At 35.3% G+C, this 18,625-nt stretch overlaps 1 protein-coding gene across 8 annotated transcripts; it reads right to left on the bottom strand.

Moving 5' to 3' along the window:
* Positions 1 to 1,256: 1,256 nt before the first annotated feature.
* Positions 1,257 to 16,639, bottom strand: LOC147513160 (non-specific lipid transfer protein GPI-anchored 10-like). 8 transcript variants are annotated; one of them, XM_086596172.1, is made up of 10 exons: positions 16,188 to 16,639; positions 16,046 to 16,084; positions 15,791 to 15,850; positions 15,564 to 15,602; positions 4,138 to 4,176; positions 2,561 to 2,599; positions 2,329 to 2,367; positions 2,072 to 2,131; positions 1,814 to 1,873; positions 1,257 to 1,615 (listed from the first exon to the last, which is right to left on the bottom strand). In XM_086596172.1, exons 1-10 carry the CDS (start codon positions 16,495 to 16,497, stop codon positions 1,536 to 1,538), a joined length of 765 nt encoding a protein of 254 aa, XP_086452298.1. In that variant the 5' UTR covers positions 16,498 to 16,639; the 3' UTR covers positions 1,257 to 1,535. The 8 variants fall into 8 exon arrangements, with proteins under 8 accessions (XP_086452298.1, XP_086452300.1, XP_086452301.1 ...); XM_086596174.1 differs by lacking the exon at positions 2,561 to 2,599 and having other exon boundaries at positions 16,188 to 16,630; XM_086596175.1 differs by lacking the exon at positions 15,791 to 15,850 and having other exon boundaries at positions 16,188 to 16,628.
* Positions 16,640 to 18,625: the final 1,986 nt, after the last annotated feature.

Raw genomic sequence — 18,625 nt, 5'->3', positions numbered from 1 at the left:
ATATTCTAGAGCACTCATAAAACACAGGTAGCGCAGGACCAAAAAGCGCAACACCGCAAAACAAACAATACAATATAATGAAAGAGTAGTGTAGGTGTACGCCATTTATTTCACTACAAGGGAATGTTGGTTCAAAAAATTTATTCTACTACTTTCACGTGAGATAAGATTTGTTGTCCTATGACTAATTCAAGCCTGTAAGGCACTAATATCTTTATGCACTGTAATTTCGTTTCTCTCTGGCACTTCATTAACCCTTTTTGTAATATCATATTCCAAAATAGTGGGGGACAATAAGTATTTTGAAATAGTACGTGGGGGATTGTTAGCTGGAATTCTCATTGTGTATTTCAAATTACTTGTATGTACAAAGTGGAGAAGAAGAACAATGAATGTTCCTTCTCACTTTTTGTTTGTGTGTTAGTCCTACATTGGTTGGAAAACTTTTGGAAACCAGTTTTGTACTCTATATTATTAAATGTTTTTGTCCCACATTGGTTATTAGTGAACTCTTTTTGAGTAGCATTGAACTTCTATATAAAGGTTTGTAATCATCAACCATAAACACTCAATTAAAGAGACGACCTAAAAACTTTTTATTTCTCTTCTTCCATAACCGCCATAAAGAGTTGTATTGTTGTTCTAGTAGAGTAACCTATGAAGTGTATCTTAGTCCATTTCAGTCATTGAATCATGTGAGTAGAGGCGCGCCTGTGAAACCTTGTACACCATTTGAGGGGGTAAAATCTCTTCTTAAGAACAGGGTATTCACACACCTTGACTGTTCATGTTCCTTCTTTCCTCTAGTTATATTCGATTATCTAACCCCTATTACTACAGTTGAGTGGGATCAATTGGAAAGGGAAATAAGTGAAGCACACCCATTGAAGTTGGAATCCTGAAAATGGGGCATAAATGGTCCTTACTTGACATCAAATGGAACTTGTAAAATCTAATCATCTAAATATAAAACAATATAGTATTATGTAAGTAAGGATGTTTTGCCTATTATAATGAAGTATTTTGTCTAAACCATAGCATCAGAAAACAACACATCCTAGTCTTAAGAAGAATATGATATCGCCCTTTCCAAACGCTCTGCTCTCTGTTCTAGTTAGTAAATTATGATCATGTGTTTGATTCAAGTATGTTTGTCGTCATAATTCATATGAATGGCATGCAAAAAGTTTTCTTCTAGGGGAAACATGATCAACACACAACATTATCACTCTAATCCAAACAACAGAGCATGATCATGTCTTACAAAGATATAACTTAAATATGGACATCATTGAAACAAGGTCAATGTTGTGAGTAGAAACATCAAGCATAATTAATGTTGTATTGATATAATTCATATAAATGTAAAACATAAGAGCGCACTGAGACAAACGAATTCGAAATTGTAGGCTGGCTACAAATCTTACTTAAAACCACTCCTAGTAACAAGCCTTGGAACTGAGTTATGCTGTGTCAAAGTTTGTTGTCCAGCTATCTAAAATAGATCACAGCCGCTTAAAGAATGTAAACACTCTCTAAAAAGACATTAACGATACCCAGAACAAAAGCAAGGCAGATGCTCCTGTCCCTGCCATATGTCCCGCACTTGTAGGTCCTGCGTAATAATAAACGACATATCAAAATTCTTAATCTGGAATATGATTCAAAATAGTTCTTTCCCAACACCAAAAATACTTGAAAACTATGTAAGTTGTATAGCAGGGAAAAAAATGAAAAAAATCAAAATAATCTTTTTTTTTTCCGATAAACATGAAAAAATAATAATAACAAGTTTGTTAAATTGAATTAGTACCTGGAGGTGGTGGAGTTATCCCAGAGGTAGGTGGAGTCATCCCAGGGGTAGCCCCAGGTTCTAAAGCGAGACACAAAACATAGAGAGAGTAAGAATTACTAAAATTATAAAAGACCGATTAAAATTCTTAATCATGAATATGATTGAAAATTGTTCTTTCCCATCCAACACCAAAAATACTTGAAAACCACATAAGTTGTATAGCACGAGGGAAAATGAAAAGAAAATAATCATGAGTTTATTAAATTGAGTTAGTACCTAGAGGTGGTGGAGTCATCCCAGAGGTAGGTGGAGTCATCCCAGGAGTAGGAGCCGGTGCTGAAGCGAGACACAAAACATAAAGAGAGTAAGAATTTCTAAAATTATAAAAGACATATTAAAATTCTTAATCATGAATATGATTGAAAATAGTTTTTTCCCAACACCAAAAATACTTGAAAACCACTTAAAATGTATTGCAGGGAAAAAAAAAATGAAAAATAAATAATCACGAGTTTGTTAAATTGAGGTACTACCTGGAAGTGGTGGAGTCATCCCAGGGGCAGGAGTCGGTGCTGAAGCGAGACACAAAACATAGAGAGTAAGAATTTCTAAAATGATAAAAGATAGAATAAAATTCTTAATCATGGATATGATTGAAAATAGTTCTTTCCCAACACAAAAAAATACTTGAAAACCGCACAAGTTGTATAGAAGGGAAAAAAATAAAAAATAAAAAATCACGAGTTTATTAAATTGAGATAGTACCCAGAAGTGGTGGAGTCATCCTAGGTGCTGAAGCCGGTGCTGAAGCGAAACATAAAACATAGAGAGAGTTAGAATTACGAAAAGACTTAATTACATAATTATACAACATACTTAGGTCCTCTTAACATTTATATCAATATATATATATATATATATATATATATATATATATATATATATATATATATATATATATATATATATATATATATATATATATATATATATATATTTTGTAATAATTATATCAATGTTCTAATTTCGATTTCACAAAACTAGTAATCTCATATACCTCAGTTAGTTAAGTGCAACTTAAGTGATGATGTGTCTTTTTTTTCAATTTCTTTTATTTTGTATTTTCCACCCGGCATAATAAGGCATAATAACAGGAGGTGATGTGGCAAATTTAAACACCTCAGCCCAAGTGAGTCCAAATTCACTCCCCCCAATTTCGAGACTGGCACCATTTTTTCCCTCTCCATTTTCAAGAAATTTGTTGAATGCATCTGTAATTTTAGTATCGCGATATATCTAATATATTAAAGAAATTTGGCGATATCTCGTTCAATATTAGGCTGCATGTTGAAACAGAGACTGATGAACAACACTTTGTGATGAACGCTGCAAGCTTCACTCTCCGTTCTTCACCACCTTTACATTTTCCCCCACTTCAAATTTCTTATTGCCTTCGTAGTAATCAACACAAGAATTCAAACAAACCCATTAAGAAATGTTCTCCATCTGATGACCAAAGACTCAATTTAGTTATCGATGTCGAAAACATTACAAACATAGCAACAACATCCTTCAAAATATTTCTTAACACTTCAAAGTACAAATATAATAGATTTATTTCATCAGGATTTCAGGAAATGAATTATTGGAAGATTTCAAAACATTGGTTACAGTTGATTATGATAGAAGAGTGATTATTCATTATTTCGTGCCGTAGGTCATCACTTGAGTATTGGGTTTTTGGTATGTAAAATAATGATATTTGATGTGTCATGTTTAATTGATTGATCTTTGGGGGTTTGAATACCTTGAATCTGGTCGTGCTCATTGTTGAAGAAGATGATGACATCATCCTTTTTAATTGTTGGGCCTTATAATAAATAATTGTTAAAGCCCAAAAAATTATTGTTTTTTGGGCCTTAAGAGTTATCAATCTAGCCCACTATATTAGTACTTGGTGTATTATTTTTGCCACATCACGTCTTAATATTTTGTCAGGTGGAAAATACAAACAAATGAAATTGAAGAAAAAAATTGATACATCAACACTTAACTGACGGCCTCTAATAGATTGCTAGTTTTGTGAAATCGAAATTAGTACAATGATATAAGTGTTAAAAATAAAATAATATGTTGATACAAGTGTTGAGGACCTACGTACGTTGCATATTTCTGCAATTAAGCCTTACTAAAATTATAAAAGACAAATTAAATTTTTTAATCATGAATATGATTGAAAATAGTTCTTTCCCAACACCAAAAATACTTGAAAACCACATAAGTTGAATAGCAGGGGGAAAAATAAAATAAATAATCACGAGTTTGTTAAATTAAGGTAGTACCTGGAGGTGGTGGAGTCATCCCAGGGGCAGGAGCCGATACTGAAGCGAGACACAAAACATAGAGGGAGTAAGAATTACTAATTTTGGACCGGTGTAATAAGTGTGGGACCACTGGATCATGACCCATACCCACTTAGGTTAAATATAAACTATGAGAATAAGTAGCCATGCATATTGTACGCCACTTTTCTCATTCTCTGCCTTTATTTCTTTTTCTCACTCTTGCACTCTTATTCACCAAAACTAACTTGGTATCAGAGCGGTCTCCTCCATCAATTCTTTTTTCTCCCTTCTACTTAGCCACACAAAAAGAACATAACAAACCGTTACTGAACAAGGGGAGAAATTCTTCTCCCTTGTTCAATCTAATCCAAGCTTGGATCTTTATGCTATGATGATACTCTACTGATCTTTGGCATTATTTTTAAATGTTTTTTTGTTGATGTTGTTTGTTGATACAATCAAATGGAAGACTGTTTGAACGGTTTGATTTTTTTTTTCCGTCATGATGGTTTGATTGGTATCTACGGATTGTTAATGATGAACCACAGGATAAAAAGGGTTCATAATATGATGATTGGTTTGCCGAAAACTCAATGGTAATGACTTGGCTTTGGAATAGTATGGAATCGTATGTGGCTGGGAATGTGCAATTGCTTGACACAACACAGAAAATTTGGGTTTCTCTACACGAGATGTACTCAAAAGAAAATAATGTCACCAAAATTCATGATTTGTTCTCAACAATGTTTGACTTGAAATGGATTGAAAGTGCATCTATTAATGAGCATTTTAGCAAGTTTAAGGGACTTTGGGATGAATGACTTGTTTATCACGCACCATTACACCACGGATCTTAAGATTCCAAAAAGAACAACGGGATCAAATGCAGACTATGATGTTCTTACATAGTCTCAATTCTGAGTATACTACATATAAGGACCAAATTCTTGCTTGTGAGACCGTACCTATAGCTAGTAAATTCGTGGACGGCAAAAATTTGATATGGAAATTATTCGCCTAAGATTCGAAATGTTTAACAATAATATTTTTAAATATTCGGTCCAATAAAATGCTAACGAAAAAACTACGATATACGTCTTTTAAACGGGTATAATACAAATGCATTCTTTTAAAATTTGGCTATATATTTTACATTTAAAACTTTGATATATAAGTATATAACGTTTTTATTTTTATTTTTACAATTTTATTCATGAAAAAATAATACAAATGTCAAATTTTTGGTTCTACTTACTATTACTAACACAAACAAAATTAAAAACGTACAACCAACACATCCATTCCTGGTAAACAAGATTGCTTTTGAGTTTTGATCTTCAAGGCTATGGCTTCAAGAACTAAAAAATGGTGGAATATGTTTTCTAGCTATGGCTTAAAGCCTTCAAGAACTAAACATATGTTTTTCTTATTCTTTAGTCTAAGCATTTAGGGGTTCTTTAATCTTTACTTTTTTTAGTCGGTTGAGTTTTTCTAAGTATTAAAGTACGAGAGTTTCCATTTCCAGTTTCCAACTTTTACAATAAAAACCCCGTTGTTGTTGTTGTTGTTGTTTTTTTTTTTTTTCCCCCCCCAATACTTCAGACATTATAATTTGGCAATAATAAGCCCAACCCAAGAAATTCGCGTATTAAACTGCATCTTTCAAATATTTGCCATCTTATTTGTTTTATACAGGAATCCTTATAATACGTGAATAATTCCACAAGCTCTTTCTTGGCTCATCATGAGGAAGAAACAGGAACATGTAGTGGGTTACCAAACCTTATGGAGAGTTCAACATTAATTTCTTTAGGATTTCGTGGAGTGACGGTAGTGTTCATGGCGACCGTGGTGGTGGTCGTGATAGTGTACAAGGTGGCAGTCGTGGAGACTAAGGTAGTCTGGGTAATCTGAAATGTACCTTTTGTGGTCGAACTAACCACTTAGAGGACAGGTGTTGGAAGAAATATGGCAAACCTAATTGGGCTAATCAAGTTTTTGAGAATTCTTAGACTTCTAATGTTTCTGTTACCTTAGCTGGAGCTGTTTCTCAAGCTCCTACTTCATCTGTAGGTATGCGTGATAAGATACTGCATCAAATTATTCACCAACTTTCAAATCTGCTGCCTTCTAATCATGTTCCTGCAATGGCAACACTTGCTGATTCAGGTAATACAACATTTATGAGTACTTCACCCTCATCATGGGTGATTGATTCTGGTGCAAGCTCTCATATGGCTGGTAATATATCTCACTTTGACTGTTTTGTGTCTTCTCGATCAATTCAGTATTATTCTTGTTGATGGATCCTCTCGACTGGTTCTTGGAACTGGAGTCTTACAACCTACCAAGAATTTAACTTTAACTTTTGGTTTATATGTTCCAACATTTCCATTTAATTTGTTATCCATGAGCCAATTAACCAAATCCATGAATTGCTCCATAACATTTACCCCAACGTCTTGTGTATTTCAAGATTTCACGACGAGGACTGTGATTGGTTCGGGGAATGAAAAAAATGGGTTATATTATCTAGATGTTGCAAAGTCAAGTTCACCTTCAGCAAAGCTTCAGTTTCTGCTAGGGGTGACTTCGGATCGGATCGAATCGGATAAGGGCTTCCGGAAAAATTTCCAATTTTTTTCGGATGACAATATCCTTTCCAAATTTGATCCAATTATTTTTCTGATGACAATTTTTTTTCCGAATTCGGAAAGTTCGGAAAATCGGAAAATTTTCAGAAATTTCAAAATCCGCAAAATATATAAATAAATCGAAAATTTGAATTATATAATCCGATTCACTTTTAGAATAACCATTTTTATCCAGTTAATACATTCATTTAGCAATCATTTTAAAATGTATTAATTCAGTAAACAACTTAGACCTTTTAACACGTTCATTCACAAAAAAAATTCTTCATATTAATGCATTAATTCGGTAAATAGGAATATGGGATAAATTGAGACATGTACTAGAATGACAATATTGATTTCTTGAAGTTATGAGAGAGACAATGTTCTACTTCTTCAGGGTTTTTATTTGGTTTGTAAACTATATGTAGTTTTAATTTAGTAACTATATGAAATAGACCGCTATATGTTAAATATTCAGAAATTAATCGGAAATCAGATCGGATCGGATTTTGAAAACACATCAAATTCCGATCCAATTATTTTTCGGAAAAATCGGATATCGGAACACAAATATCATTGCCAAATTTGGAAAAATATCGGATGGAATTCGGAAAAATTGAGTTTTTGGAAGAAAGAGACACCCATAGTTTCTACCTACTAATGGCATTGTTAGTTAGGTCATCCGTCAATTGATAGGTTAAGGTTGTTAATTCCACAGTTGAGTCCGGTGTCTGTATTAGAATGTGATGCTTGTCAGTTAGGCAAGCACCACCGTAGTTCTTTTCCTAGTTGTGGTGTTCAATGTCAATCGAGTCCTTTTGATCTTGTACACACGAATATTTGGAGTCCTACTCGAATAAAAAGCACTCTTGCTTATTCTTATTTTGTTATCTTTGTGGATGATTTTTCTCTCATGACTAGGTTGTTTTTATTAAAAGATAGATATGAATTACCTTGTGTTTTTACATCACTTTACAATGAGATTTTGACGCAATTTGACAAAAAAATTAAGATTTTGCGTTCAGATAATACTCTGAAATATGCTAGGAGTACTAATTTACAAGCCTTTTGTGCTGAAAGGGGTATTATTCATCAGACCACTTATCTGATCACCAAGGTGGATAGGTATATCCCATTTTAGCCCAAGAGTGGTTGTTTTTGTAGGAACCGTTATTTCATAATGTAAATTTCTACAAACCGTAAAAACCATAATGCGCAGGGGAATTAATGGTGTTCATGATTTTGATTGGAAAACATATCTGTAGATCAGCTGTGATAACTCTGAGAATCCAGAATCAACAACCTCTTGATCTTCTGTTGTATTCCTATGCACAGAGTGGACATTGTGTGGGCAACGATCTTCCAACCTCTTCTTTCTCACTTGGTCTCTCACAACCTTAGAACCAAATTGGATATGTTTTTGCTTGAGTGATGTCTCAGAGGAAAAAACGGCCAGAGAAAGAGGTTTTTTTTTATAGGCTACAACAGGGACCATGAGAAGAAATTAGGGTTGGGCCTCCTGACATGCTTGGGCTTCCTATGTTCGCCTAGAACACACAGCCCAAGTCCGTCAACAAATGGCTTATTCCACTAAAGGCCATTGTTGCACTACCGCCCTAATCCCAAATTACGTGTCAGCGTTTATGGGCTCCATATTATATGCTCATTGATCTCCCCATGTTTAAGATATCGAATGCCCGTTGATTAAGTCAAGTTATTGACAACTATATTAATCAACTTCTTATGTCCTTGAGTATTACCATTCAACCTCATTGTCATGTTAGATCAAATCCACCTGCAGGGTTTACATGACAATCCTTATGAGCTCCTCAAGGGGACATCATCAGCCCGACTTCTTGCGGGACACGGATTCCTTCTATAATCAACAACACACCTTACATACAATGTCATTACCCAATCCATCGAGTTTGTTGATTCACAAATGAATCTCACTCATTGATGATTTAAAGCAATGTACAATGAACATAAGTGCCCGTTATTATATCCATATTAAGAGGACAATCATCCATAATAACAGAGGCGTTTGTTTTCTTATATAGTCAGTATAAAGAGAAACAACCTCACTTGGTTTTGTTCAATACACACAAAATGTACTAGTGTAATCATATAGTCAAGATAGACTAATACCAGATTATACTACAACCGTACCAATGGTTTGTCCAAATTCATCTAGGTTGTGAACGTTTACTTATACTTTATAAGGTATTGATGATATGATCTTCTGTGTATCACCACACACCATATCATTTACAACATAAAGTATTAGACACATGCATATAACTAATAACATATATAATATGCATAACATTTGCTCATATGATTCTCATTCAAAATATAAAGAATTAGAGTTATTACAAAAGTAATGTTTTTAGTATATAACCCTATCAGTTTTGAATTCTCAACCTCAAGAGACAAGTGATATGATATATAGCACACAAACACATAGACCCAGCCTTCTCAGCGTTCTGTGGGCCTTAGTCAATATCCAGACTGAGATGGTTACATGTTACTGAGAGTGGTGTTGGTTATGCGAGGAGAGACAGATGGATATATGTGTCAGTCACAACAGTGTGTAAAGGTGACTATCGTGTCGTGGCTAGGGATATTTGTGTGGAATGTTATAATAAGTTAGGTTATGAAGTTAAGTTTGAAATATTTTAAATGTTAATTATTTTCATTCGTTTAAAAATATGTTTTGAAAGATGGTAAACATACTAACCTTCTTGTAGGGGTGGATTACCATATAAAGATTTTTGAACAAGATAAATTTATTTTATTTGTTGGTTAACTTTGATAAAATGACGTCTCACACTGTATAAAGGAACTCACAGTCTTGATGTAAATTATACAACATTTTTAGTTGATTTTAAACACGCTAGAGAAACTAATGCCTTCTTATATGATGGAAAGAACTAAATTGTCTCGAAGCGTAAGGGTTACTTAACTGTTCTGGAATTGATCGAGATGGTTAAGTAGTTTTGTTAAGCAATGATATATATATATATTATGACTGAATTTAAGTTTATGAATTGTTAAAAATACAGAGAAGACTGCCAAAATTTTTGTAAGATTTCCCTGTCTTTGTATAGTTTGGGTTTTGTTCGGTTGGTATGTATTACGTCCTGAGTTTTGTAATGACTATAGATGTCACGTACTTTTAGTATTCAGTCATTATGAAATTTGGGGCGTGATAGTTTGGTTATGTAGCCTTTGTTCATAACTTAGGTCCTGGTCAAGATAAACTAGCTCCTCGTTCCACCAAGCATGTCTTTCTTGGCTACCCTCATACCCAAAAAAGGTATAGAGTTGAAAATTCACTGCCCACGTTTGAGATTTCTTCTTCGGTAATCTCAGAGGCGCACCAACTATTGAACAATCACAACCCATGTTAGATATCCTTCCTGAGCTTGACCTTGACGTACCTATGGCTCAAAGGAAAGGTACTCGCTATTGTACCAATCCTTCTTCGATTGTCTCAAAGGCTCTAATAGTTGAACAATCATAGCCCCCACTGGAAATTCCTCCTTCTGATCTTGATGTACCAATTGCTCAAAGGAAAGGTACTCGCCATTGCACCCAACGCCCGCTCTCCAACTTGCGGCTTTGCCTACTGTGTTTGTTCCTACTTCCTATACACAAGCTCTTACTGTAAAGTCCTGAATTATTATTAAGGGTATTTTTGTAAATTTCATATTAAATCTAGGGTCATTTATGTAAATTGGTCGTCGGGTTTATATTTCAAACATACGTAACTTACTGAAACTTAACTCCGACTCATAAGTCACGTTAGGTAAGCGACCCATATGCGAAAATTTGACAAAATGCCGGTTAGCGGTTTTCTGCGTGCGAAGCTGGCACGAGTTAACAGCTTACACGCATGAGTGGGTCATTGTTATAGCCTGCGGTGAGATAGAATATAGAAGATTAAATTTAGCGGGATGGGCCGGAAAAATAATTACGACGCTAAGTCAAAATTCGTTAGTGGTTAGGAGTCTAAGTATGACGTTAGGCCTAATTTAGTCATGGTGGGCTTGGGCCTTAATGAAACATAGCAAAAAAAAAAAAAAAAAAAAAAAAAAAAAAAAACCAAAAATAGGCCCAAAACCAAAATCGCACCCAACTTCATCTTTTTCCCCAATTTCGCACCTCCTAAACCCTAGGAGAGAGAAATCCCAAATCGCCCAAATCCAATCGATTCAACCCAAAATTCAAACACCCAATCCTTAGTAGCACTCAAATCAAGTGTGAAGCTTCGAAAATTCTTGGATTTGCGTCGGGTTTCGCGAAAGGTTAGTGAATTTACATTGCATCATTGCGCCGGGTGAGTTTAATCTGTTTCAAATAACTAGTTTAAACTCATTTCAATGGATTTGATGTGTTACTGAAAATATTGAACGGGGGTGTGGTATTTCGGCAGTAGCAGTTGGAGAAGCTAGTGAATTTCGAGCGTACCAAGCGAAATCGAAGTGAAAGGTGAGTTATTTTCGCCTCAATCAAATAGTTTAAACTCGATGTCGATAACTTGTGATATATTGATGAAAACTAAGTGAATTGGGGGGTGTATTGATTATAACTGATTGTATTGGGGGTGGTGAAGGTTGGTCGTAGCAGTTTGGAAGAGCTGGAGTGGAGTGGAATAGAGGTGGAGCTAAAAACTAAGGAGGAATCTTGCTGACTCGGTAAGAATTATCTATATTCACTTTATTTTAGAGAAGTTATGTTAGTTTAAACTTGTTTAGAATTTGATTGAGTAATGCACGATTGATAAGGAACACGACAGTAATCATTGTTAGATTTAATATGAATCGAAGGGCGTGGGATTGGTTGTAGTTGAAATTTGGACTTGGAATTGGGATGTGATAGGATTGGCGTCGATATGAGGGCCTACCATGGCCCGAAATAGCCGTAGAGACTGTTAGAGTATCAGTGCCAGAAATGGCCTGTAGCTCTGTTAACGGTAGTTAGATGAAAATTTATCCGAAACCCAATTCTTAACGTCAAGATTTCTTCTCGGCTTACACTAGTTAAGAATTCCTCGTTGTTCGATCAATTCTAACAACCGGACGATATATGTATATCTTTGTTATAGGAGTGAATTCGAGTTGATTCGGTTAAGCGGGCTCGATTTGGTTAAGTGGGCTTGAGGAGAAGGAGCTTGCTAAGGTAGGAACCTACATACCAATATATGGTCTGCTTATTTTCATGCATGATTTAAATTGTTTAAATAGGAAATAGATAGTTGCATATCAACCATGCATGTATATATGATATTCATGTTTTTGTAATCAGTATTTCCTCGATATAAACCGTATATATAGATAGCTTTAGTGTGTGAAATGGGTTTTGGTAAAATCGGGTTGGAGATTTTTTTTCTTTGTTAAAAGAGAAAAACTGGTTTTGGGAAGGGTTCGTCTCTTGTCTCGATAAGGAGACAGAGAGATGGATTTTGTATCTTGGTGAGGATTACCGGTGTTTGTAACTAGGTGGGAGGTTCCGGATTGTTCCCGGGATGGTTGTGTTATTTACGATGATTAGCGTTTGGAAATCATCGTTTGTTATTTATTATGACCGCCCGTTTGGGAGTCATAGGTTGTTTTACTCGATGGTGGAAATCCGGGGAACTCACACTCTGAGAATCAACGATTTTAAAAGAAAAACTAAATATGTATCTAGAGTATTTGAAAACAATGTAATAATAATGAGTATATATATAGATATTACTATGCTTATCACGAGGGATTTAGAAAAGGAATTGTGAATTCCTATAAAGAAGGAACCGCTGTTGCAATTCGATTCGAGGCGGCGGTTAATTTCTAAGATTCCAACGTGGTGTACACCTTCGAGGTGGTGGGCCACCTTTAAAGGGATGCATCATTTGGATGTAGTCCGGGAATTCCTTTTCTACTTTTCTAGATAACCATGATTATTATGTGTTTATTTGTATGGTGATTAGCTTGTGTGGGGTTACATGCTACCTCGATGAGGTTTAGGCGAAGGAGTGTGAAAGTTTAGTCCCTCACGGATGTGTCGAGGATCGAAAGCGATCTGTAGTCGTCGAACGGTTGACCACCGTAAGTTAGGGGACGGCCCAGTATGGGAGTCGTGGTCATTGGGGCCCACCGAGCCCTAAAAGCTTTGGGGATTTTGTGTGTCTGAACACAACAACACGGCATTTCAGCTCCTTGCCGGTAAAATCAGGAAAACAACGGTGCATGGTTCACACCGAAAATCTTGAACCGAGATTGTGCGTGCAATGGCCGAGTACCGGTTGTACCTCACCATAGGATCTAATAGTTGTATGATGATTGTGAAAAACTATATTTTGTATATCAATGAAGCATGTCGAGATGATTTCTGCTAGTTAGTTATGTATATATATAGTCACAATATTTGAATACTTTTATGGAAAACCTGCATGTTTTAAATGTTTTCTATAAGTAACTATTTATTGGCTATGTGCGTTTCTACTGGGCATAGTTGTTTGCTCATCCTACTTAACATTTCGAGGGCGAGCGATTCGCGGAGGAGGTTTTCCCTAACCCTAGTGATGACGGTTATGGTGATCTGGGAGGATTTCCTTATGCTTGATGAGGACAGAGTCAAGTTCATACTTTTGGTTGTATAGAGAGATTAGTTTCTTTTGTTGTATATATAGAGAGCTAGGTCATTTTGATGTAATAATCATATTTGGCAACAGTGCTCCCTTGTTTTGTAGATTTTGTCATATCCCTGTAGTATTTAAAGTTAAGAGTAGTATATGTGGTTGTTGGATATATATATGGTTGGAAGAATGAATTTTGAGATGTTCAGGGGTTATGACAGGTTTATGACAGGTTTTAGGGTTTACGAATGTCGATTAAACAAAGGAAACTCTGTTGAAATTTCGGTAGAATTGTGATAGTGTCGGCCTCGAGATTCACTCATCGTCCTTGGGATGTGTGCTGGGGTCTCGGGGCGTCACACTTACTTCGCCAAGGTGGAAGCTAGCCATGGATAATGATATACGCGCATGCCCTTCGTGGCAATCTTACTTGGGAACTTGTTCATCTTCCCACTGGAAGAAAATTGTTGGATATCGATGGGTTTTTACAATTAAGTATCTACCATATGGTTCAATTGAACGTCTTAAAGCAAGGCTGATAGCAAAGGGATACGTATACACAAACTTATGGGGTGGATTATATGAAGACCTTTTCTCTAGTTGTTCGTTTAGACTCTATGCGAATTTTAATTTCTGTTATTGTCCACTATAATTAGCTTTTGTACTAGCTTGATATTGAAAATGCCTTCTTGCATAGAGACCTTCAAGAGGAAATGTACATGGATCAACCTCCATGTTACTTTGTGTCTGGAAAGGAGCATATGGTTTGTCATCTCAAGAAAGCTATCTACGGGCTGAAGCAATCGCTTAGGGTCTGGTTTGATAAATTCAGCTCAGTGGTACTTTGATATGGCTTTAAGCGTTCATCGTCTAACCACTCAATGTTTGTTCGTCACTTTATTGGAGGTACAGTACTATCCTATTGATTGTGTATGTAGATGACATCATCGTTACAAGGAGTGATTCTAGTGGTATCGCAAACTTGAAAGCTCACCTTGCTACTCAGTTTCATACCAAAGACTTAGGTCTTCATTGTTATTTCCTTGGCATTGCGGTAGCACAATCCAAGGACGGTATTACATTATGGCAAAGAAAATTAAATATGTGTTGGATATTCTTTCTGATGATGGGCTTCTTGTCTCTCAACCTGTTGACAATCCCATGGATCCAACTATAAAGCTAGAATTAATCCACATTGGTTGGTCAGATATCGGTTCATGCATGCTCCTAAGCAGCCCTATTGGGACATTGTAATTAATCCACATTTTGAGATATCTCAAGGGTGCTCCTAGCCGAAGTTTGATTTACCGTCGTTCTTCAAATTTATTGATTTATGGATACTCCGATGCCGATTGGGCAAGTAGCTAGCATCATGGATATGATAGACACTCTAGATCTGGTTATCACACCTTTGTTGGTGGTAATCTTGTCACATGGCGTAGCAAAAAACAGAGTATGGTTGCTCGATCTAGTGCAAAGGCCGAGTATCATGCTATGGCACATACTGCTAGTGAAATGTTTTGTAGGTTCAGTCTATGCTTTATGACTTTGGATACATTCTCGTCAACATATGGAGATGTACTATGATAATTAAGCAACAATCTTCATTGTCAATAACCCTATGTTTCATGAGCGTAACAAACACATTGAGGTTGATTGTCATTTTATCCGATACATTTTGATGCGTAAATTGATTGCTACTTGTCAAGTCTAAAAATCAGTTGGGTGATATATTCACGAAGCCGCTGGCATGAGTTAAGTAATCCTTAATATGTTACTTTCCATTGTGCCAAGCTAGGCATATTTGATTTATATGCTCCAGCTTAAAGGGGGAGTTTTAGACGGGTGTAATATGTGTGGGACCACTGGATCATGGCCCATACCTTATTAGATTAAATATAAACTCTAAGATTGAGTGGTCATGCATGCGCGCCACTCTTCTCCTTCTCTACCTCTCTTTCTTATTCTCACTCTTACACTTTGATTCACCAAATTAAAACTAACTACTAAAATTATAAAAGACATATTAAAATTATTAATCATGAATATGAATGAAAATAATTCTTTCCCACCACCAAAATTACTTGAAAACCACATAAGTTGTATAGTAGGGGCTGGGAAAATGAAAAATAAATAATCACGAGTTTGTTTAATTAAGGTAGTACCTTGAGGTGGTGGAGTCATCCCAGGGGCAGGAACCGGTGCTGAAGCGAGACACAAAACATAGAGAGATCGAGTAAGAATTACTAAAATGATAAAAGACATTAAAATTCTTAATCATGAATATGATTGAAAATAGTTCTTTTCCAACACCAAAAATACTTGGAAACCACGTAAGAGGGGGAAAAAATGAAAAATAAATAATCACAAGTTTATTTAATTGAGGTAGTACTTGGAGGTGGTGGAGTCATCCCAGAGGTAGGTGGAGTCATCCCAAGGGCAGGAGCCGGTGCTGAAGCGATACACAAAACATAGAGAGAATAAGAATTACTAAAATTATAAAAGGCATATTAAAATTCTTAATCATAAATATGATTGAAAATAATTCTTTCCCAACACCAAAAATATTTGAAAACCACATAAGTTGTATAGTAGGGGGGGGAAATGAAAAATAAATAATCACGAATTTATTTAATTGAGATAGTACCTAGAAGTGGTGGAGTCATCCCAGGGGCAGGAGCCGGTGCTGAAACACAAAACATAGAGAGAGTGAGGATTACTAAACACTAAAGAACCCCCAAAAAAGAAAACCAAAATAAATTACCAAAAACAAACTGAGTCAAACGAACCTGAGCTGCAGAGGCTAGTATCGGAAGAAACACCACAGTGTTTAGGAAGTTCTAGTGCTTGAGTGACGTTAACACCGAAAGACTGAATCAAACCGGTGTTGGCTGAGAAAAAATTGCATAGACACGCCTTTTGATTAGTTACGACTTCTCCAAGTGGTTTGCAACATGACTCAGGTGGCTTGGTTGAGTTCAAAAACTGGACACATGGAATCAACTTGGTTGCACAGTCTGGAATGGAATTTTGTGCTAATGTTACTTCCACTAATAAAATTGCTAACAGTAGAACTAATAATATCTTGAAAGAAGCCATTGTCTATATTTTTATTTCTTTTTAGTTGTTGGAATATTTGGTGTGGTTCATTTATAGATTAGAGAGGATGATTATCGGCCATGTATTTTCTTTCTTGGAAGTTTCATATGTGTGAAAACTGAAAAAGTATTGAAGAATGAAAAGTATAGAGGATTGACCGACGCAATCTTAATAATCATTATCACATAATCCAAAGTCATCTGGTCCTCCAAAGTCTCTAGTCAACTTGATATATATCTCAGTAGAGAACGCGAGGACCATCACAAAATCATTTTGGAACGCGAAACACGAATCAAATTCATATATTTTAACCCCCAAGTCCCTAACATTGTTAACAAATTTGATAATTGTAAAATGTTAATTTTCACCGTTAATCAGGTCCCATGGCACGTTTTGAAGTTTCAAGACAATCTAATTTTATGCCAAGGTAATCTATATAGTTAGGATAGAAAATCTCTAATGCCAATACTCTTGAGTTTGTTTATGTTTCAAATTTTGATATGTACACAAAAACCACTCCCTCAAATTAGGGGATTTATGAAAACTATAGAATGAGAAAGATGGATCAAGCTAATGGTGCTTGGAAGAAGTTTGAGGGTTTGAGGACCAAGAATGATCTTGATAATCATGATTATTCTGTGGACGACTTCAAATGCCAAATATCTGGATTTTTCAGCCTCGTGAAGTTTTTCTCAGTATGTATCCAAGTGCTCTGCTGTGTCTTTGACACTGCACCATTGAAATACTGAATTAGGTGTTTCATCAATCGGAACTTTCAGTTTCTATAATCGGATCCCTTCTATAATTGCTAGCTTTAATATTAGAATTTAATTTTTAACTACTAATGTTGTAACACGATAAAGTTTCTTCTATGATTATTCATATGGAAGATCTTTGATGAATCTACCTACTTGCGTTGCACACAGACGCACAGGGACAAATAAGAAAACTTCATCGGACATTTCAATTTATTTTGTATCAAGAATTATAGCAAAAAATGGATAGTCTTCATCATTTGTGATTCAGGGAGAAACTCTCCAGAACATATCAGTAGAAAAAGTAACTCTTAAGTCTTAAGGACATTTTTTTTAATCACTCACAAGGACTGGGTAGATGAAAGGTCAAGTATACTTTTAGCACGAAATTAAAAACGGCTCGGGTAGATGAAAAGTCAAGTATACACCTAATGCGAAATATTAAACAGCCCAGCTCAACTGAAACGACCCAGTGTATATAGTATGAATTCATACCTATTTAGTGTATGTACAATCATTATTCATACATCATCATAAGCTATGAACAATCACTGTTCATACCTATTTGGGGTATGAACAATTACTATTTGTATGAACATTCATTGTTCATACCTATATTATTCATACCTCAAGATGATATATGATCAATAAGAACACCTATTAGAGTATGATTGACTGTTCATACTTTAACAAGAGCTATAAACACTCATTGTTTATATTCATACTTATTTGGAGTATGAACAATCAATGTTCATACCTTAATATAATGTATAATCAGTAAGAACACCTATTGCAGTATGAACAATTATTGTTTATACTGTTCATACATCAACATAATGTATGATCAACAATAACACTTATTGGAGTATGAATAATCATTGTTCACACCTATTTGAAGTATGAACAACCACTATTCATACCTCAATATGAGCTATGAACACTCATTGTTCATATGAACAATCATTGTTCATATCTATTTGTGGTATGCCTCAATATAATGTAAGAACACCTATTGAAGTATGAACAATCATTGTTCATATCTCAACATGAGCTATGATTCATACTGTTCATACATATAATGTATGATCAGTAAGAACACTCATTGTTCATATGAACAATCATTGTTCTTACTGATCATACATTATATGTATGAACAGTATGAACACTTATTAGAGTATGAACAATCATTGTTCATATCTATTTAGGGTATGAACAATCTATGAACACTCATTGTTCATACCTATTTGGAGTATGAATAATCAATGTTCATACCTCAATATAATGTATGATCAGTAATAACACATATTGGAGTATGAACAATCATACCGGCCTATTTGGGGTATGAACAATCATTATTCATACTTCAACATGAG

Source organism: Coptis chinensis, chromosome 3, assembly GCF_015680905.1.
Source record: "Coptis chinensis isolate HL-2020 chromosome 3, ASM1568090v1, whole genome shotgun sequence".
NCBI lineage: Eukaryota > Viridiplantae > Streptophyta > Magnoliopsida > Ranunculales > Ranunculaceae > Coptis > Coptis chinensis.
The sequence above is the reverse complement of the archived record's forward strand: the minus strand, read 5'-3'. Positions and strand labels throughout refer to the sequence as shown.